At 33.6% G+C, this 18,434-nt stretch overlaps 1 protein-coding gene and 1 long non-coding RNA gene across 2 annotated transcripts; both read right to left on the bottom strand.

Moving 5' to 3' along the window:
- Positions 1-414: 414 nt before the first annotated feature.
- Positions 415-3,657, bottom strand: LOC125653687 (uncharacterized). Its single transcript, XR_008801848.1, has 3 exons — positions 2,710-3,657; positions 1,670-1,754; positions 415-1,535 (listed from the first exon to the last, which is right to left on the bottom strand). It is a non-coding gene; the product is annotated as an uncharacterized LOC125653687 (long non-coding RNA).
- Positions 3,658-3,791: 134 nt separating this feature from the next.
- On the bottom strand, positions 3,792-16,471 carry LOC125674363 (uncharacterized). The gene is made up of 6 exons (XM_056160295.1): positions 16,374-16,471; positions 9,766-9,848; positions 9,406-9,633; positions 6,851-6,967; positions 4,865-4,991; positions 3,792-4,680 (listed from the first exon to the last, which is right to left on the bottom strand). Exons 2-6 carry the CDS (start codon positions 9,818-9,820, stop codon positions 4,542-4,544), a joined length of 666 nt encoding a protein of 221 aa, XP_056016270.1. The 5' UTR covers positions 9,821-9,848; positions 16,374-16,471; the 3' UTR covers positions 3,792-4,541.
- Between the last annotated feature and the right edge of the window lie 1,963 nt (positions 16,472-18,434).

Below are 18,434 nucleotides of genomic sequence, written 5' to 3'. Positions count from 1 at the left end.
TTCAGGGGCGGATCAGGAATTGAAGTTGGGAGGGGGGGTGCAACTGTATGAGGCAGGGGTCTAGGGGCCGCCTTGAAGGGGGGGGGGGATTCCCCAGAAACTCCTGGATTTTACAGATTTTTTAGGGCTTAAAATATGTCTCCTATGTAGTCATTTTTATTATTTTCTGTCATTTTTAATAAGGTGAAATTAATAAAATAACGCAAATTTTAAGGGTTTTTGCAAAAAGTAGCAGTTCTCCCACTAAAAGTAATTCAATAAATCAAAAGATTTTGTCAGACATTTATTTCTCTGAGAGTGGAGGAAATTATGGCTTCTTTTATCATATATATTTCTCTAAACAAGAGACCACGATTTACTTTAAACTTGAAAATTTTAGGGGGGCTCGCACCGGTTGCCCCTCCCCACCCCACCCCTTATATCCGCCAATGCATTTATGTATGTGCTCTTGCGATTGACCTTTTTGCACTCACAATGATTGCATTAATATTTAGTTATTTTTCATACATTTTTTTTTATAATAACCAGACACGATTACCTATTATAAGAAATTGATATGATTATACAGCATAGTGCACCAAATATGTTTAAATAACAACTTTATATTTAATATCAATGGAAAGATTTCCACCCAATCGACCCATGGATTGATTGATTGTATCTTGTTTAACGTCTCTCTCGAGAATGTTTTACTCATATGGAGACGTTACCAAGACCGGTGAACGGCTTTAAATTTAGGCCTTTGCTCGGCGCTTACGGCCATTGAGCAGTGAGGGTTCTTTAGCGTGCCACATCTACTGTGACACTGGGCATCCGTTTTGAAGGTCATCTCTGAGGACCAGTGACATTCACACCTGATGCTGAGCGTTTGGCAATGGAACTGTCACTACCTGTTTCAACAACTCAGGTCTGTCGCGGCCGGGATTCGAACCCTGGCCTTCCGCATGCGGGGCGAACGCTCTAACCTCTAGACCACCACCGCGGCTCGACCCATTGATCTCAAGGCTCATATCAGCTATCTTGCTCTCACAAATATATATGTCTCTTCATAAGTTTATGAGTCCTACTTGTAGTCTCACACTGAAACAAAAACTCGCTTGGATAACTTAGAATGCATGCATATTGCATTCACAGTATATATGCACTGAGTGTGTGTAACGGGGGTGGGGTGGGGGGGTTAGAAAATGAGAAATTCAAACACATTGATTAAAGTTATAAAATTGGTATTTTATTTTCATTTAGAAATGTTTACTGATTTTGATATATCAAAAACTTAGAATAATCAACAACGACACTTCCTATATATTTATACAATATTATTGTCTTTAAAAAAGACATGTAATACATGAGTACATGTACTTGTTTTCCATTAAATTCACACTTTAGTATGTTGCACAATATATCCATTGCTCTCGGCTCACAAATACATTATTGATTCTATCCAAGTCCCACATTTTGCAGTTCTTGAATTTTCTCTGTAACCTGTAAAGTTGTGGGGTCCAGGGGATATGACATCATCAATGTAAATGAAGTACCTGTTATAAAAAATATATTCTGTATATTCAAATATTGAAAAAAAGATGAATATCTAATATACTAAGAATTGTCTTTATAAATGTCTGGTGTTAAAATGAAAAATTCTATCTTACTAAGATAGAAAATATTGTACCTTTCTTGCTGATTTTCATGGCAAATTGCTGTTGAAGTTGTTGGCTGGAAGCCCATTTCAACTTGCACTGGTCCTTAGGATGATGCTTAGAAAAAAATCATCATAATTAATATTTGCACAGTCAGTATTAATCATTAATTATACTGTGTCAGACAATGTCAATTTTAAAATTGTGTGTCTCAATGCATGTTTAGTGAACTTTAAAATGCTGATATATTGAAAATTACACACATAACATGTATTTTATTATGTTAATTTTTAAAATCTTGTCTGAAATCAGTATTACATATGTAACACTACATGTATGTTAAATGTGTGCAGTGCAGCAATGTGAAATCTTGCAGTAGTAGTACATATGCATGATTGTTATTTATTTCATATTGTTATAGTTACCTTCTATTTAAACTGTACATACCCTCCCACCCCCGGGTCCTTAATGAGGTGAATAAACATCATAATTATCATAATACAATATGAGATGACAGATATGTTTTCATAAACTGCCAGTTCATTCTAATAATATAAAAACAAGTCAACTCTAGATTTATCAGACCTGTCTCCTTTACGGAGTGTGGGTCAAGAGAAGGACATACATATCTTATTTTCATACAATACATTTATTTGCCTATGAGGGGGGCTTGTGATTTTACAAATATTTTAAATAAAGTTTTGTAGACCTACATGCTTGCATGAAAAATGAAACCCCAGATTTGAAATATCTCTTAGGTCAATGAAATTTCAAGATACTATAAGTACTATCATTTATACCAAATAGAATTTTAGTGCAACACCCCCCCCCCCCCCCAAACTTGTGAGAGCCCTATTTTTTTTTTCAAATCTGGCATATACATGACATCCATTTACAATTACATGCACATGTAGGAGTTATATTTTGGACACATATGGAATACATAAATGCACAAAAAATGAAACAGCTCCAAATTGTGCGTTTATAGATGTTATTATAAAATCGCGTTGTGAAATAGCAGAGGAAAAGTGGGTTGAATACAAATATTCAATTTGCCATTTTTTTCACTTACCAAACGAAATTATGATTTCGTTGTCCACGTTGAATGCATCCATCGAATTCCTCTTCTCAGAAGAAACTTTGTTTAAACTCTCAATGACTACATAAACAGTATTGAAACTCGCAGCACTCGGACATCACGATCACGCTACATCAACAACTTTGTTTACGTAGCGCAGCTATGCATAGTGGTGAATTTCGTGAGGTAAAAAGTGCTATTCTGCACGGACGAAACATTTAGTCCACTATTATTACATTGACGTATTCCTAATTTAAACTATGGCCAAATTTCTATATCTTTCGTCGAGACGACCCTCTCAATCATCGATTCAGTCACAGCAACAACTTGTACTTTCGGAACCCCTTTTTGTTTTTCAACTACTCTATGGCGATGTACGGAATTCCGAAAAATAATTTCACGTGAAAATACACGATTTTTACTGATCACGTGGTTGCTATCGGTCTCTACCTTAAAATGTTCGCTAAATTTAACTTATCGTTTAAGACGTCATAATATGCTTAACGTAAAAAGCCTTTCCCTTTATTCGTTTTTTCCTTCATTCCAAAACATTTTGGATCAGCTCTTTGGACGAATAAGGCATGTCCTAATTCGCTCCACTTTTAACATTGATTGGCAAGCTTAAAAAGCAAAAACATGTAGTCTGCATTGAAAATACGTTTGTAGATTAGTGTAGTTGTAGTGCTAGATGTATTTATATGTAGTTTTTGTTATTATTCTCTGTTGATATTGGTCACATTACGTAATTCGTTTCGTTTGTTCTGAAGAAGGGACGGGTCGTTCCTAAAATTTGACAATCTGGTTGTTCGTGTCGTTGGTCATTTTAGTGCTTTGTATAATTTTTTGTATTTGACCTTGTATCCATGTTGTGGATCCGACACTTTGAGGTATCGGGTGTTGTTGGAACTTTAGTGCTTATATATATATATATATATATATATATATATATATATGAAGATGAAGCACTAAAAAGACCAACTAGACGAACAACCACATTGTCAAATTATATATATATATATATATATATAGAGAGAGAGAGAGAGAGAGAGAGAGAGAGAGAGAGAGAGAGAGAGAGAGAGAGTTTGTAAAAAAGAATTCAGTATTTGATACGGTAAATACATCCAATAATAAAAGTCAAGAAACACAAAACTCGAATAACATTTCACTGTTAGCGCTTTCGGCTTCAGTGCCTCTTCAAGCAGTTATAAAATGAAATAATATTGCTAAGTAACATCAACCTATCGCGACGTAAGTAATTGTCCTTTTTGACGTCATAATAAATTACACTGGTAGCGTTATAATACACACAATATTATACAACACTTGGAAATCAATTACAGAGTTCAGTTCAATGTAGTTTCAATTTTACACAGTTATGTTCTATTAAGTTTGGGATTAAACAATTTTATAAAGTATTCCTCCTTTGTAAATCTGGAAATTTCGCAGTCATTATACATTTTATAAAATGGAAATATGCTGAAATCTCCATGACCACAATTGTGTGTGTATATTACTATCATTAATCATTACTTTCTTTTATTTCGTATGACAACTGAATCATGCTACATTTCAGAATCTTATAGCATCCGGTGAAATTTATGTGTGAATTTTGCTTCTATTAAAGATATAGAGATTTGTCTTCATTTTCCCTAAAATATTCTACCTCAAGATCATCCATATGTCGTCGTAAAGTTACGATGATTTTTACCATAACTTAAGAATTTTATAACACGGTTATTTCATCCTCACTTAATAAATATACAAAGAAATCTTGAACTTTTAAAAAAAATATAATTCATGTCTGCGCATACTTAATCAGACTATTATCACAATCTTAAATTTGGTTTATGTTTTGAACAAATATTAAAAACAATTAATAACTTGCCTTTTCTTCTCTGAAAATAATATAGAGCTGAAATTATCAGGATTATAACCACAAGAACAGCCACAGACACAATCCACAAACTGAAATCATATTATAGTAGTCATTGCGTTTATTTTTTTTTTTTTTAGTTTGGGGTAATAATATAATACATCACATATATTCAACGAATCGAATGATAGAAAGAATCACATAATTAACTTTTTTGTAGTGCTGATATATACATGTATCATATAATCAATATCATAGTTATAAAAATAAACATACTTGTAATGCATAAAGACATCGTTCTTTGACGCTGTATCAATCGTAGGCAATGTGGTGATTTCGGCTGAAAGGGACGTTGATGGAGTCGAATTCCCACGCCCTTGTACGAGTTCATAACAACCAGTGACTGTAAAATTCTCTCATTAAAACATTTGTGTTTTTCATCGTACATATGAAGAACTGACTCAGAGTCTGAAAACACCCGCCGAAAATTTGTTTCCTATACTACATGTACTATTTCTCATGGCACAGAATTCATTGGTGTTTACAATGACACCTCTGCAGTTCCATGTAGAAGTTCAATATCAACTACCTTTGTATAATTATAAAAGCTGTAAGTGTAGTAGGTTTGTTGTGACCTTAACTTTTGCACTCATGACAAAAAACCCTTTTGCTCCGTTTTTTAATGATCAACCTTCTTTGTATTTAATAAGAAATATTTTGCTGAAAAACTATTTACAATACCAAGTCACAACGAAAGTGATAGCGATAAAACAAAAAGAGAGACGTTCTTAATCTCTGAGTACTTTTTTTCATAATAAACTTTCTGAAGAATATGAAAGTTGTATTTGGAAAACTTTTCAAGGTACTGTGTAACATTGAAATCTGTTCAAATTTCATTGAAGTCCTGCTAACCATAACCCAATATATAAAGTCGTCTCTATTCGATGGTGAAAGCACGGTGAATGAAGATGACCTTGACCCTTTTCACTTTTAATGATCAAAATCTGCTTTCTAATGGGATTTACGTTTTCACCTAAAAGTAAGGTTATATATTACTAGTCAAAAGGGGATGCTTACTTCTCCTAGGCATCTGACCCACTTATGGTATATCCAGGGTCCGTGTTTTCCCAACTCTCTATTTTGTATTGCTTATAGGAGTTATGAAATTGATCACTGTTCGTTATCTTCACCTTTCATTAACTAAGAAGCTCATGTTTTGTAAGCAAATATTGCGGTATGTTATTGTTTACGAATTTTTCAAATAAATGAATATCGATCCAAGCCTATTACAGTGCACGTGAAAGGTGAAAACAACGAACAGTGATTGATATCATAAGTACAAAATTACTTTTATCTTTGCGATCAGAAAGTTAACAGTTTGGCTGTCAACATTAACTGAGCTATATTTTTTAATTTTTAACATCAAAACTGAAAACAAATTCACAAAACGTGAACCACTCTCATTATCTAACTACCGTTTTATGAACCATTAAGATTATTTGTTGACATCAGAATGAAAAGTTGCAAAGTGAATGGCTGTTCTTACCTTAACCTCATAAACTCAAAATATGTAAGTGTATTCTTTTAGTGATCAAAACTCTTTGCATGAAAAAAATTAAGATAGTGTATATTGATCGATCTCATTACTTCTGTAAGCAATACAAAATGGAGACTAAGGCAAACACGGACCCCTTGACACACCAGAGGTGGAATCAGGTGTAGGAAGAGTAAGCATCCCCTGTTGACAGGTCACACCGTTGACAAAATAATTATCTTAAAAATGCCGTAACAATCGGTATGAAACACGTCGGACAACAATCAACCTAAAACCATGTTGTTTTTGCAAATTAAATACATATAATGACCTTAGAAAGACAATCTTTTACAACGAAATGATGACAGACAGATAATCGGATAATCATATAGTCTTCTACATTTTTAATCCCAGATCCGTATTCATCGTCATCCTTTTGTTATGGTCAACTGATTATGAATGAAATCATCGATCGGTCGAATCTGTGTGATCTATCGTATGCTGATATGCATACAGACCGACAAAGACAAAATGATAGGAGTTCAAATTGCATAGTGTACAATATTTAAAAACGCTTCGGTGAAACCAATTTCAGTTATTTTGTCACAACAAACGTTTTGATGGACGGATGAACAATGTGATTTCAGTTCATGCAGGACTCTAGAGAGGCATGTGTTTTGATTATAACTATATATTTACCTAAAATGGTTCGACATCAATCCATTTACCTTGATATGCATCTGTAGAAATGTATCGGTTTGGACAAGGTGGAGAATATTCTGTACATTTCCTCTTATAGTGGTCTTGAATCCGTGCACCCTCCACATTGTATTCTGCACAATACCCTGAAAGTATGAAAGACGTTTTACAGTATAAATAAGTGTAGTCTGAACTCTGTATGATCTTTTATACATATGCATGTACGAGGGCTGTCCAAAACGTGTGTGGACAGTGGCGTTTTTGTCATTTTGAATAGACGTAGATCTTTATAATATATAACAACATATTTTCCTCTGAAATTCCAATTTACGATAAGTTAGATTTCATTTTTAACTATCTGTTTTGTATTTCGTATAGGAGTTTCTTCACTGTTCGTTATCTTCAAATATATGGGAGTTATGAGATTGATCACGTTTCGTTATCTTTGCCTTTCATTGTGATGTAACAAATATATATAACTGGTGTCATTTTCCGCTGGCAATAGTATCAATCATTTGAGTTATCAAAAAAACATCGCCAGAAATATATCTCTGAAAACGCCCAAATTTAAAAGTGACGCTAGCCATCCAAACGGAAAAGTGTGCAATGATAAAGTTATGTGTTAACCGGTATCACTACTTCCATGGGCTATGAAATCTAGAAAAAAATTCATGTTCTGAATATCTAAGCTAAATTTTGATGTCCAGCAACAGTATAAAACAAGATGTGTTCTTAAAACTTCACTGCCCTCAAAAGTGCATACACTGATGAAAGGTTTTTAATAATAGGTGCATTAACATTAAACATAAAAAAAAATTGACTAATTTGGACTCATCATCAAGTCATAACCCTCGGTTGTGAAATTCACCATTTTTTGTACATCCTTTTCTACTACTCCTAAGTATGCATTTAGATTTTATACAGTATCAGCAAACTTCCACATAAATACTTTATACTAAGTTTGGCCCAACCCTGGGGTTAAAACCTTTACTCTGGGTAAAATCAAATTTACAATTTCGGTAAAAGACTACCTCTCTATCCATTTACTTTCAATTTATTACTTAGTTCAATTTAGTATCAACAGCACGAAAGAAAATGTTTTTCACATTGTAAGTGTTCTACACATAAACACTGGGTCGAGGCCTCTGCTGGAGGACTGTTAGTCCCTGAGGGTCTCTACTTCGTTACTAGCTTGAAAATACGGATGTATATTTAATTGCAGTGTAAAAATTGCGACATTCATTTACAAATTAAGGATGATATCTCCCTCATGCATAGCTCTGATCCTTGGGCGAATGTGGCTTCAGTTTTTGGCACTCTAGATTTCCTTTTAGCTCTTACGAGTTTTTTGGCATTTCGAATTTCTGAAATTTCGGCTTGAGCATCACTGAAGAGACATTATTTGTCGAAATGCGCATCTGGGGCATCAATATTGGTACCGTATAACTTTTACATAAACACTAGATAACAGGTTTGGCCCCACCGTGGGGTCAGAACCCCTATCCCAGGGATCATGAAATTTACAATTTTGCTATACATCACTATGCATTTAGTTTTTCTTATATGTGTGTTGCTCTTGAGAAGAAGATTTTTGAAAATGTGTCATTTGGGGGCAGTTTTTGCCCTGCCCATATGGTGCAGAGGTGCAGGAATCCTGAAATTTACAATTTATGTTCCCTCTGTTCCAAATATGTTTCTTACCAAATTTGAAAAGAATTGGAATCAAAATTATCAAGAAGAAGTTAAAAATGTCTATTGTTCTCACATTTAATAACTGACCATTTTGGCCCCACCCTGATACCAAAACCAATACCCCTGGGATCATCATATTTACAATTTTGGTAAAGGACTACCTGTTAGTTCTAAATATCTATTTGCTTTCAATTTAGTATCAATAGCACTAAAGAGAATGTTATTTAAGTGTTTTACACATAAACACTATATATCAAGTTTGACCCCGCCCTCGGTTCAGAACCCCTATCCCTGGGATCATGAAATTTACAATTTTGGTAGAGGCTGTCCTTCACTAAATAATTATGCATTTAGTTTTTCTTAGATATATGTGGTTCTTGAGAAGAAGATTTTTTAAAATTGATCAATTTTGGGGTGCAGGAATCCTGAAATTTACAATTTATGTAATTATGGCACTACAAATCATGACGTGAAAACAATATGTAATTCACTATATCACACAACTTATTTCAATGATAATGAACGGTGAAGATAAGGAACAGTGATGAATCACGTAACTCCCAAAAGGAATACAAAATAAAGAGTTGGGCAAACACGGACCCCTGGGCATTCCAGTAAACATATTTTTTTTTTAATCATTCATTTGACTTCAGGCTATATCAAAATTAATTAGCAATATTTTTGCGGATTATTCTTCAATAATTACGTGTGAAGCAACATAAGTGATTTCACAATGGCTGTCTTTCTCTTCTTTTGAAACAGAACGGTTTATGACACAAACATTTCTATTGCATAAAAATAAATCACTTTTGACTACAGTTAGAATAACGAATCGTTAACATTTGTTGAAATATGAAAACAAAAAAGGAAATGTCTACACAGAAACTATTACCAAGCATGAAGTATACAGGTGCACACACTTCCACTAAATGTATCTCCTTGGCATCTATGACACAATGATACTTGAATTTGGATGGAGTTGAGCAATTCTGAGACTTAGCCAAACTCTCACAATTTTTTTCCTTAGCCCTTTCGTTGACCTCAGCCTCCGAGGTTGGACATGACTGAACCACATTCAATGTGTTGCGTGATTCATTACAAAATCTTGAGTCAATAACTCCTGTTTTAAAATGATTAGATATAACTGATAATTGCATTTTAAAAGAAATATTAATGTCAATGTTGCAAAGAAATAAATGCTTGTTATACAGAAAACAATTGATTAAAGGAAAAGGTTTAAAATGTAGCTTACCAATACGGATGGAATGTACAGCAATATACAGGTATAGAACATTCCAAAACTCCATAGTAACGTTCCCATTGACGTACTAAATCCTGTTAAAACAATAACACATGATTACTTTTATATTCTTATTACTTCTAGTCAAAGGTGAAGATGACGAATAGTTATCAATCTCATAACTCCTATGCGTTTAAGGTATGTGTAATTTAGCACTTCAATTCAATTATGGAAACGTGTTTCAACAGTCAAATATCAATTGTTCTATATTGGATACCTACATAATTGCGTTACCAGACAATCGCAAAATTATTGCATTCTTAAGTGCAGATTAAACATTCATCAATCGTATTTTGAAACGAGGACAATACGTAAATGGAATTCCTTACCTTTAGAAAGAAGACAATCTACTACTATTGTTCTCACATATATATATATATATATATATATATGTGTGTGTGTGTGTGTGTGTGTGTGTGTGTGTGTGTGTGTGTGTGTGTGTGTGTTAGCCAAACACGTGTGTGTTTCGTTTTGTGCTCGACTGTAGCATACATACTAATTTTGATTAGGTATCATTCCGTTTACGTGATCAAGATAGAGGGTTATCAGTAAGTGTGACAGCTTAACAGGGGCGTTTATGTCCCTTTTGGGACCTGACCCCAAATATCATGTGTTATGGGGTCCGTGTTTGTCCTACTCTAGTTTCGCATTTTTAAAAGGATCCACACGACATTTTTTTTCTTACAACTAGAAAATCAATAGAGAAAATACACTAGAAATTATTTAATGACGAGTCATGAGACTTTGGATCCAAATGAGGTAATTGCGTAATAAAGAAATGACGTCACAAACATCGTATATTGTTCAGCACGTTATACAATTCTGCAGCGTTTTGTTTTTTGTTTTTTTTTTTTCTTCTTCTTTATATTTTGGTTTATCAAGGTTTAAGTAAAAATATTAAATATAAATATAGTACTTACAAGTACCCAAATTCAGAACTTTAATTTGTAGACTCAGAAGAGAAAATATTGCACGCACGTAGAATATATAACGGGAGTTACATGTATTGGCCTTTACAAAAGTGAAAGTAAAAGGCGTTTTCCTCCCTTTAAAAAAAACGTACTTTGCGATTTTGTAAACAGTTATGCTAAATAAGAATGTGAAAGATCAAATGTAGAACTTTCAGTGTGAGTCAATCGAGTTGTACATCGAGTGCCTGTACTCTGCACTATTCCATCATCTATTGTATACGACAAAGAAGAAACGACCCGGGTTTTTTCTTTCTTTCTGCACGATATTCGAAGTATAGAGCTATATATATATATATATATATATATATATATATATATATATATATATATCTGAAAGTTGTGGGGATGATTGATTGATTATAAAGGTGAATACAGAAATAAACAATTATTACGTTTGTGAGTTTGATTCAACAGGCATTATAGGAGAAAAAATAAATACGCAATTTTTTTCTTCGAACAACTCGCGTGGTTGTGTGTATAGTCCTAATGGATAAATGTAGATTCAGATGAATCATTAATAAGAATTATACTGGAAACATTGCATTTTTAAATAATGCTAAAATAAAGAGAGATCACCACCGAGAACAATGTGGCACCAAAGTTGAAAGGGACATAACCAGAGAAAATGTTGGAAATCGGGGAGGGGGGGGGGGGGGGGCAAAGGTTGAATTGATAGGTTTAATCTTACGTTTTCGTTGTTGCTATAAACAAAATCTGTGAGGCGGCAACCAGCCAATGCATGGACCTTTGCAAGCAATAAGGACTTTCCAGTTGAATATAACAAAAAAGGATAATGTATACGATGTCAAAATATCTCTCTCTCTCTCTCTCTCTCTCTCTCTCTCTCTCTCTCTCTCATATACATAAGATATTCTATATATTTTTTAGTTTCCATTTGTATGTAATCACAGGGGCTAAGCCCGTTTTGAGTCCGAACTCTATGATACTATAAATATAGATATCTATATTGATGGTATCACAGAGTTCGGGCCCAAAACGGGCTTAACCCCTGTGTATGTAATGAATTAAATTGTGCATTGGCAACATCAATGTCTATAGGCCCATGATTAATTATCAAAATGGAGATGACAGTGCATCGATTATGAAAATTCAAGAAATTTGCCATTGTCGGATAATCACTTGATGAGTAGAAGATGAGATCAGTCGTGGGTATCCAGCAATGGAAATTTGCATTACCTGTAGAAATGATAGCTGATGAATATATTTTCAATATCATTCCCTGTACTAATATCCAATTTATACCAACTGTTAAATGTGTTAATTGGGGGGGGGGATAATACACGAACATGTAATTTAGTTGATACATGTAAATAATACGGATGTCAAGTACATCATTAATTGCACCATGCTTTGATTTTGTGGGTTAACCAAGTTGTACCCCTACAACCAGCATTTCATTACAGTTTTGTTAAATATATACACCAAGTTCACTGGTCAGATTATGCTCGGGACTAGTCGCGGTAGCTCAATGGTATAGAGCTTTCGCTTTGTAACCGGGAGGTTGCGAGTTCGAGCTCCGCTCATGCCAAGGCCGCGTCACACAGAGTCGTCCACTTCTGCTTCATACTTAGTTGTTTCTATTGTGTTGAAATATTTTGCAACACACATGTAGCGCTACATGTCATTAGTATTTTTTTTCTACCTGTAAATAATTTTTCTTACTGAAAAAGTTAAAGAAACATACTTTTTCATTTATAATTGTATAATTGTAGCGGTTGCTATGGTGACAGTATTCTAATGGAGATGTTTCCTATGGTAACTGTTAGTTAAGACAATGTCTGTATGCTATACTTTAGAGGAAAATATTGACAGAACGTTTTTTGTTCTTAATGAATATCATAACATTGTTTAGAATTGACTTCCAATTGTGTGCATCATTGAGTTTCAAGTGTTAAAAATTCTACACCAAAATATATCATATTCGTGACGTCATATCCCCTGAACCATGCAAGATAAGACAATAAAATTTTCAATGCGCAATTAGACATACATGTGTGTCATTTTAGAGCGAAAATCTCATTTTTGATAAACTCCTCATTTGGAACCAAAATCTCATGGCTGGTCATATATTAGATATAAAGTACAAATAGTTTTCTAGTCCGACCGACAGACGGAGGGAAATCAAACATTAGGCAAAACCTTTTGAAACCGACAGTTCTCCATCATTAGTTTTCCAAGTTTACATTGAATGTAAGATGATAAGTGTAATTATACTATTGTTTTAACAAGTGCATGTTTGCATTATACTGTAGATTCAACGACATTATAATCGTTCGAGCGATGGATTTATTTTAATATATATATATATATATATATATATATATATATATACAAATCAAGAGATAACGCAATGAACTCTTAAATGAACATAACTTCCCTTAGTGAAGAAATATTTAATATAACGCACAGAAATTTTCACTTATTTAAATACCTACCTACTTCCGCCCTTACCCCAATCTCTACCCAGAATTATCGTTCCTTACACTCACTTGCACCTCTGTAAACGTCTCAAGGGTTTTACAAGATTTTTGTAAAATGGCACGTATGCTCAAATAAATGTAATAGAGTGATCTTTGGGTTAATGAATAAATTTTGCTATAGATATATGCTTCAATGTATTTTACTTTAGAAAACCCTAGATCCACTCCTTTATTTCTCTAGCCCTTACATGTACATATATAGGTGAACACATTTAATAGTCATTACCTTAAGGCATATGTTAAAGGTCTTGTAGTGTTCTTGAACTTCATTGGTTGTGTTTTGTGAAGTTACTTTTGGTTGGTTTTTATTGTTTTGGTCATTGGGTTTTACCGCCAAAATTGAGCATTCTTTGTCTAGTTTTGAGAGAGGACAGACTTCATATCGACAACATTGACTAAGACCTTCTATAAAGACTTTTCCTTCTTTTCTGGTAAGTAATTCATTACTAATTATCCTTATTGGTAAATGTCAATTAATATTTCCAGTCTATATATTTTTGCAGATTTAATGAGATTCCTTTTGCACTAAATATTAACTGAGAGAAAGGCTAGATCTACAAAGAATGATAGTTTTGTTTAAAGCTCTTTGATTTCATGAATCAATTGCTTATATTTAGAGTAAATTGGTGAATCTATCAAGTTACACTTTATTTTATAATCAGAATATTTGATTAACTTGTTCGAAGTGAGCAATTGAGTCTAACTTTAATAAATAGTATTTTTAGACTATTGTATGTAAATTACAGAGTCCATGTACATATCCACATAGATATATATACCCTGTACTTGTATGTGGAAGCCCCTTCCCATAGAATGGTAAATATATGATTTAAGTTTTAATGATAATGTATTCTTATGACTATGGGAGAAATCTGTTCATACCAGTATGTGTAACTTTAAGAGTTGTCTCCCTTTATTGTGATTTTGATACAAGTAATACATTTATCTTGATGGAAATTACATTCATTAATCTTATAAGTAATATTGTCAATTATTAATTAATGCACTCTGTGATATCATATTATTGTTATTTTACCTGTATTGAAGCGCTGTAAAAATATGTGCATGTGAGATATCCTTCACTGTGATATTAAATTCCCTGAACCCATACAGGAGTTGCTTATTATGAAACTACAAACCTGTTACATAAAGTATGGTTTTGACTTCAGTTACAAAGATATACGTAAATAAATAAATATTGAGCAGGTGTTAAGTCTTTTTGTGACACAAGAAGCATTGAGTTGGGTTGAAACGTAGATATTGGGTAGTTCTATTGCACCATGCCAAGAAATTCTTAGCAAAATCTCCGGTATAGAAAAACCGTTATAAATCAGTGACCGCAATTAAGAGATAAGCGACGGCTACTATTAATCAGCATGTAATATGGCCCTATTGAAGCCAACGAATTCAGACTGGACGGGATTTCTTGGCATGGTCATGATTTTTGTGTATTCAACTAAAACACTCAAATATCCCCATACCGGCTTATTTGGTCAGTTTTAAAAATTATTTTTGCAAATAAATGGCAAAAATTACAAATTGTGACCCCCCCCCCTTGCACTTCATCACATATTTTAAATGAATCGTTAGAGAACGTTGTAATGTATCACTTGTTTAAATTGATGCCAATAACGCGCTAATGCCGAATAACGCTGTTGGAAATGCTCATTGTTACCCGTCTCGTCTCACCGTAAAACAACATCCTACGCAGAATGTTCGAAAGTTTTTACCCGCAAACAATACTACACACAAATCCACATGTTTTTCACATGTGTGTAAACAGTCTGAGTGCACCTCAGGAAGTAGCCTCAGCTACCAACATCAAATAGTTCCTTTGTATACAACTGATTTTTTCCGAAAATTACACAAAATTTCCTAATCAGGAAAATTAAGAGAAAAGAAGAAGAGGAAATGAGAAGAATCGCGATGGGGGAAAAAAACATTCTTTTAAATATATGGAACTACCATTGACTAAGTTCATTTTGATTGGACAATTACCGGTGTGATACCTTTACACATTAGACGATCGATCCCGATCCCGGCATATTTTGTAGAATATTGAATATACCTTTCTGTCTGCAGAATGTGTATTGATACAGTAGTTCATATTTTTAAAATTATTTTTACTACCTCCCCCCTCCACCCCACCCTTTCAAATTTTCCGCTCCAAACTCGGCTATATCGTACTCGTTTACCATGCCAAGAAATTCTTAGCAAAATCTCCGGTATAGAAAAACCGTTATAAATCAGTGACCGTAATTAAGAGATAAGCGACGGCTACTATTAATCAGCATGTAATATGGCCCTATTGAAGCCAACGAATTCAGACTGGACGGGATTTCTTGGCATGCCAGGCCTATAGATAGGTACATGAAGAATATATAGTCATGGAAAAAAATATACAAATAGTTGCTTGTCCTACATTTTCCAGATATTTTATGAAATAGTTCTTAGTTTTATCAGCCGTAAAAAAAAAAAAAGTGGATTTACATGTGGAATAACATTGCTTATTTTGAGACGTTAACAGAGGTGTAAGTGAGAGCAAGGAACGACAACTCTGGGTAGAGATTGCCCTTACCCGTGGTTGAATTCATGACCTGCGGAACCAAATCCGCGCGCTAGACCCATCGACCATCTAGGCAAGTCTATATTTATTCAAATCAAGAGAATATTTATAATCCCTTTTAAACATATGCAATAAGTAAGTGTAATGCATTAATATGGCATTGATAATTTCCTCGATCTATTTTTAGAATAACACGTCATATCGCAAAACGAAAGTTGCAAAAATTTTATTTAAAAGAACTTTGATAAAATGAGGATCAGATCATTAAGAATTATCAATTCTGTTTTCAGTGAAAAATCGTTGTACTTTCAAGTATAACAGTTACACTGAAAATATTTGCTAATGTATATTACTTCCTGGTTGGAAAATTATCGCATTTCGGTGTGAATTATGATTTGCTAGACAATCATCTCTATTTCAATGAAAATTCCATTGGATTTATATCCTGCATATCGATACTTTTATTTATAAATTCTATACCTAATCAATAACGTTAAATGGATAAGCAGAAATACTACTTACCGCAGATGACGTTCTGGTGTGTGCACTGGTATTCGCAATATGGTATGGGGTATATAGAGATGAAAGTTAAATGTCCGGCATGGTTTGCTCAATATTCCATTACGCACACTACGCTAAGATAAGGTAGTTCAAAAGAAGCGTATATTTTTCAAAAGATTAGAGTGCTGATGTCATATCTATTATCTACTATGCAAGTTGGGGTTATAAGAAATGTTTTATTAATTATAGAATTTCTACCATAATAATTGGAATTACTTTGAATTGATAGATACTTCAAAAACTTTCAAAGACCTTTATTTTCTGCAAGTAATGTTTGAACATTTTATCAGTTGGTTTGCAATGCATACGTGATATAAGGATAAATTATGCATAGTTTAAGGAGTCGGGATAGTATATATAATTACCTTGTAATACAAAGTATTCAATTCTAAAATATAAATTAATACCGCATACATGATTATGACTGTTTTAATACATTTAAAGGTATTTATGGATAAGAAAAATACATTCTTAAATGTTTTTAAATAACGAACAATAGTACATTCCATAAGCACAATATTTAGAGTAGATCGACAGTTTAAATTCTTTTTTTGCTTAGAACTACATGTATCTGTTTCTCAACTGGTTCGTTATTCTCTTGGGAGCACTAAGTCCTCTTTAATGTAAATTGTAATACTTGTATTGATTTTATTGTAATTTTACAAATGTCAGCACAGATTGACAGCCATTTGATGAAAACGGCTCTTCCTATGTCTCCTCAGAAATCCCTCCCTCTAGGATACACAGATGTGCACCACATCTGACTGTTCTTGGGATGGTGTTTGAACTCTTGACAAATTTTACAAACCATCCCTGCATAAAGAACATGTATTCTACATTGCTGTAGGTCAAGTTTTTTGTTTTTTTTTTCTAAATATTTCCATTGAATTATTTTAAATTGCTAACACCGATTTCATTATATGCGCAACTGGTGCATCAAAATTGGTACCGTATAAGTTTTACATTACCACCCCTGGGTCGAGGCCTCTGCTGGTGTACTGTTAGTCCCAGAGGGTCTCTACAGCCCAGTAGCTAAGTACTTCGTTACTAGCTTGAAAATACGGATGTATATTAAATTCATTTCAAAATTAAGAATTATCTCCCTCATACATAGCTCTGATCCTTAGACGAATTTGACTCCAGTCTTTGGCACTCTCTTTTTCTTTTTAGTTCTTACACGTTTATTGTTACTTCGGATTTTCAATATTTCACCTTGAGCATCACTGAAGAGTCAGTATTTGTCGAAATCCACACCTGGTGCATCAAAATTGGTACCGTATAATTTTTAAATCTAACGTTAATACGCATTACTTTTAGATTAATTAAAATATTAAGTACCTTTATTTGACACCATATTCTAGCGATGTGTGTTTCGTAAAATCCAGGCGGTGAATTGAATTTCAAAGCAATATTTGCCGTCATTCTAATGTCGAAAATTAATGTTGTAAAAGTCTAATTTACTATTTCAATGACGGAAAAATAAGGTATATAAAGTTTTGTTATTGATACTTGTACTAGAAAATCTATCTGTAAAATTACGATCTCGTCATCCCGTGCAAAAATGATTTCTGTGTAATGTTCGTTATAACTGTTCGTTATCTTCACCTTTCATTCACTAGAACCGAAATATTTAATTTCATTAAATCTTAAACCTAGTTTTCATTTTATCAATGATTATGGAAAAGTTACATACAAAACTATCATAACAGGCGGTTTTCGCATGCAGTTCACAGCACAGGAAGGTAACACTACTCTCAGTTTCTTTACCAAATAGCCCCAAGCCCACCGTGCTAGTTGTTCGTAAGCAACATATCTGTACATCTTGAAAGTTACAACACATACATTAATTCAAATGTCACTGACATGCAAGTCTAAAAAGTATTATTTTATTAATGTGTAGCTGTAGAAACTTACTCAGAAGTATCTGGAGTTTCTTCTCTGTATTGTTGTTTATATTGGAGATAGGCAATCTGCATAACAGACATTTAGGCATGCAGGAGTAAATCCCGGCTGATCAGTTAT

This window comes from Ostrea edulis, chromosome 3, assembly GCF_947568905.1.
Source record: "Ostrea edulis chromosome 3, xbOstEdul1.1, whole genome shotgun sequence".
NCBI lineage: Eukaryota > Metazoa > Mollusca > Bivalvia > Ostreida > Ostreidae > Ostrea > Ostrea edulis.
The sequence above is the reverse complement of the archived record's forward strand: the minus strand, read 5'-3'. Positions and strand labels throughout refer to the sequence as shown.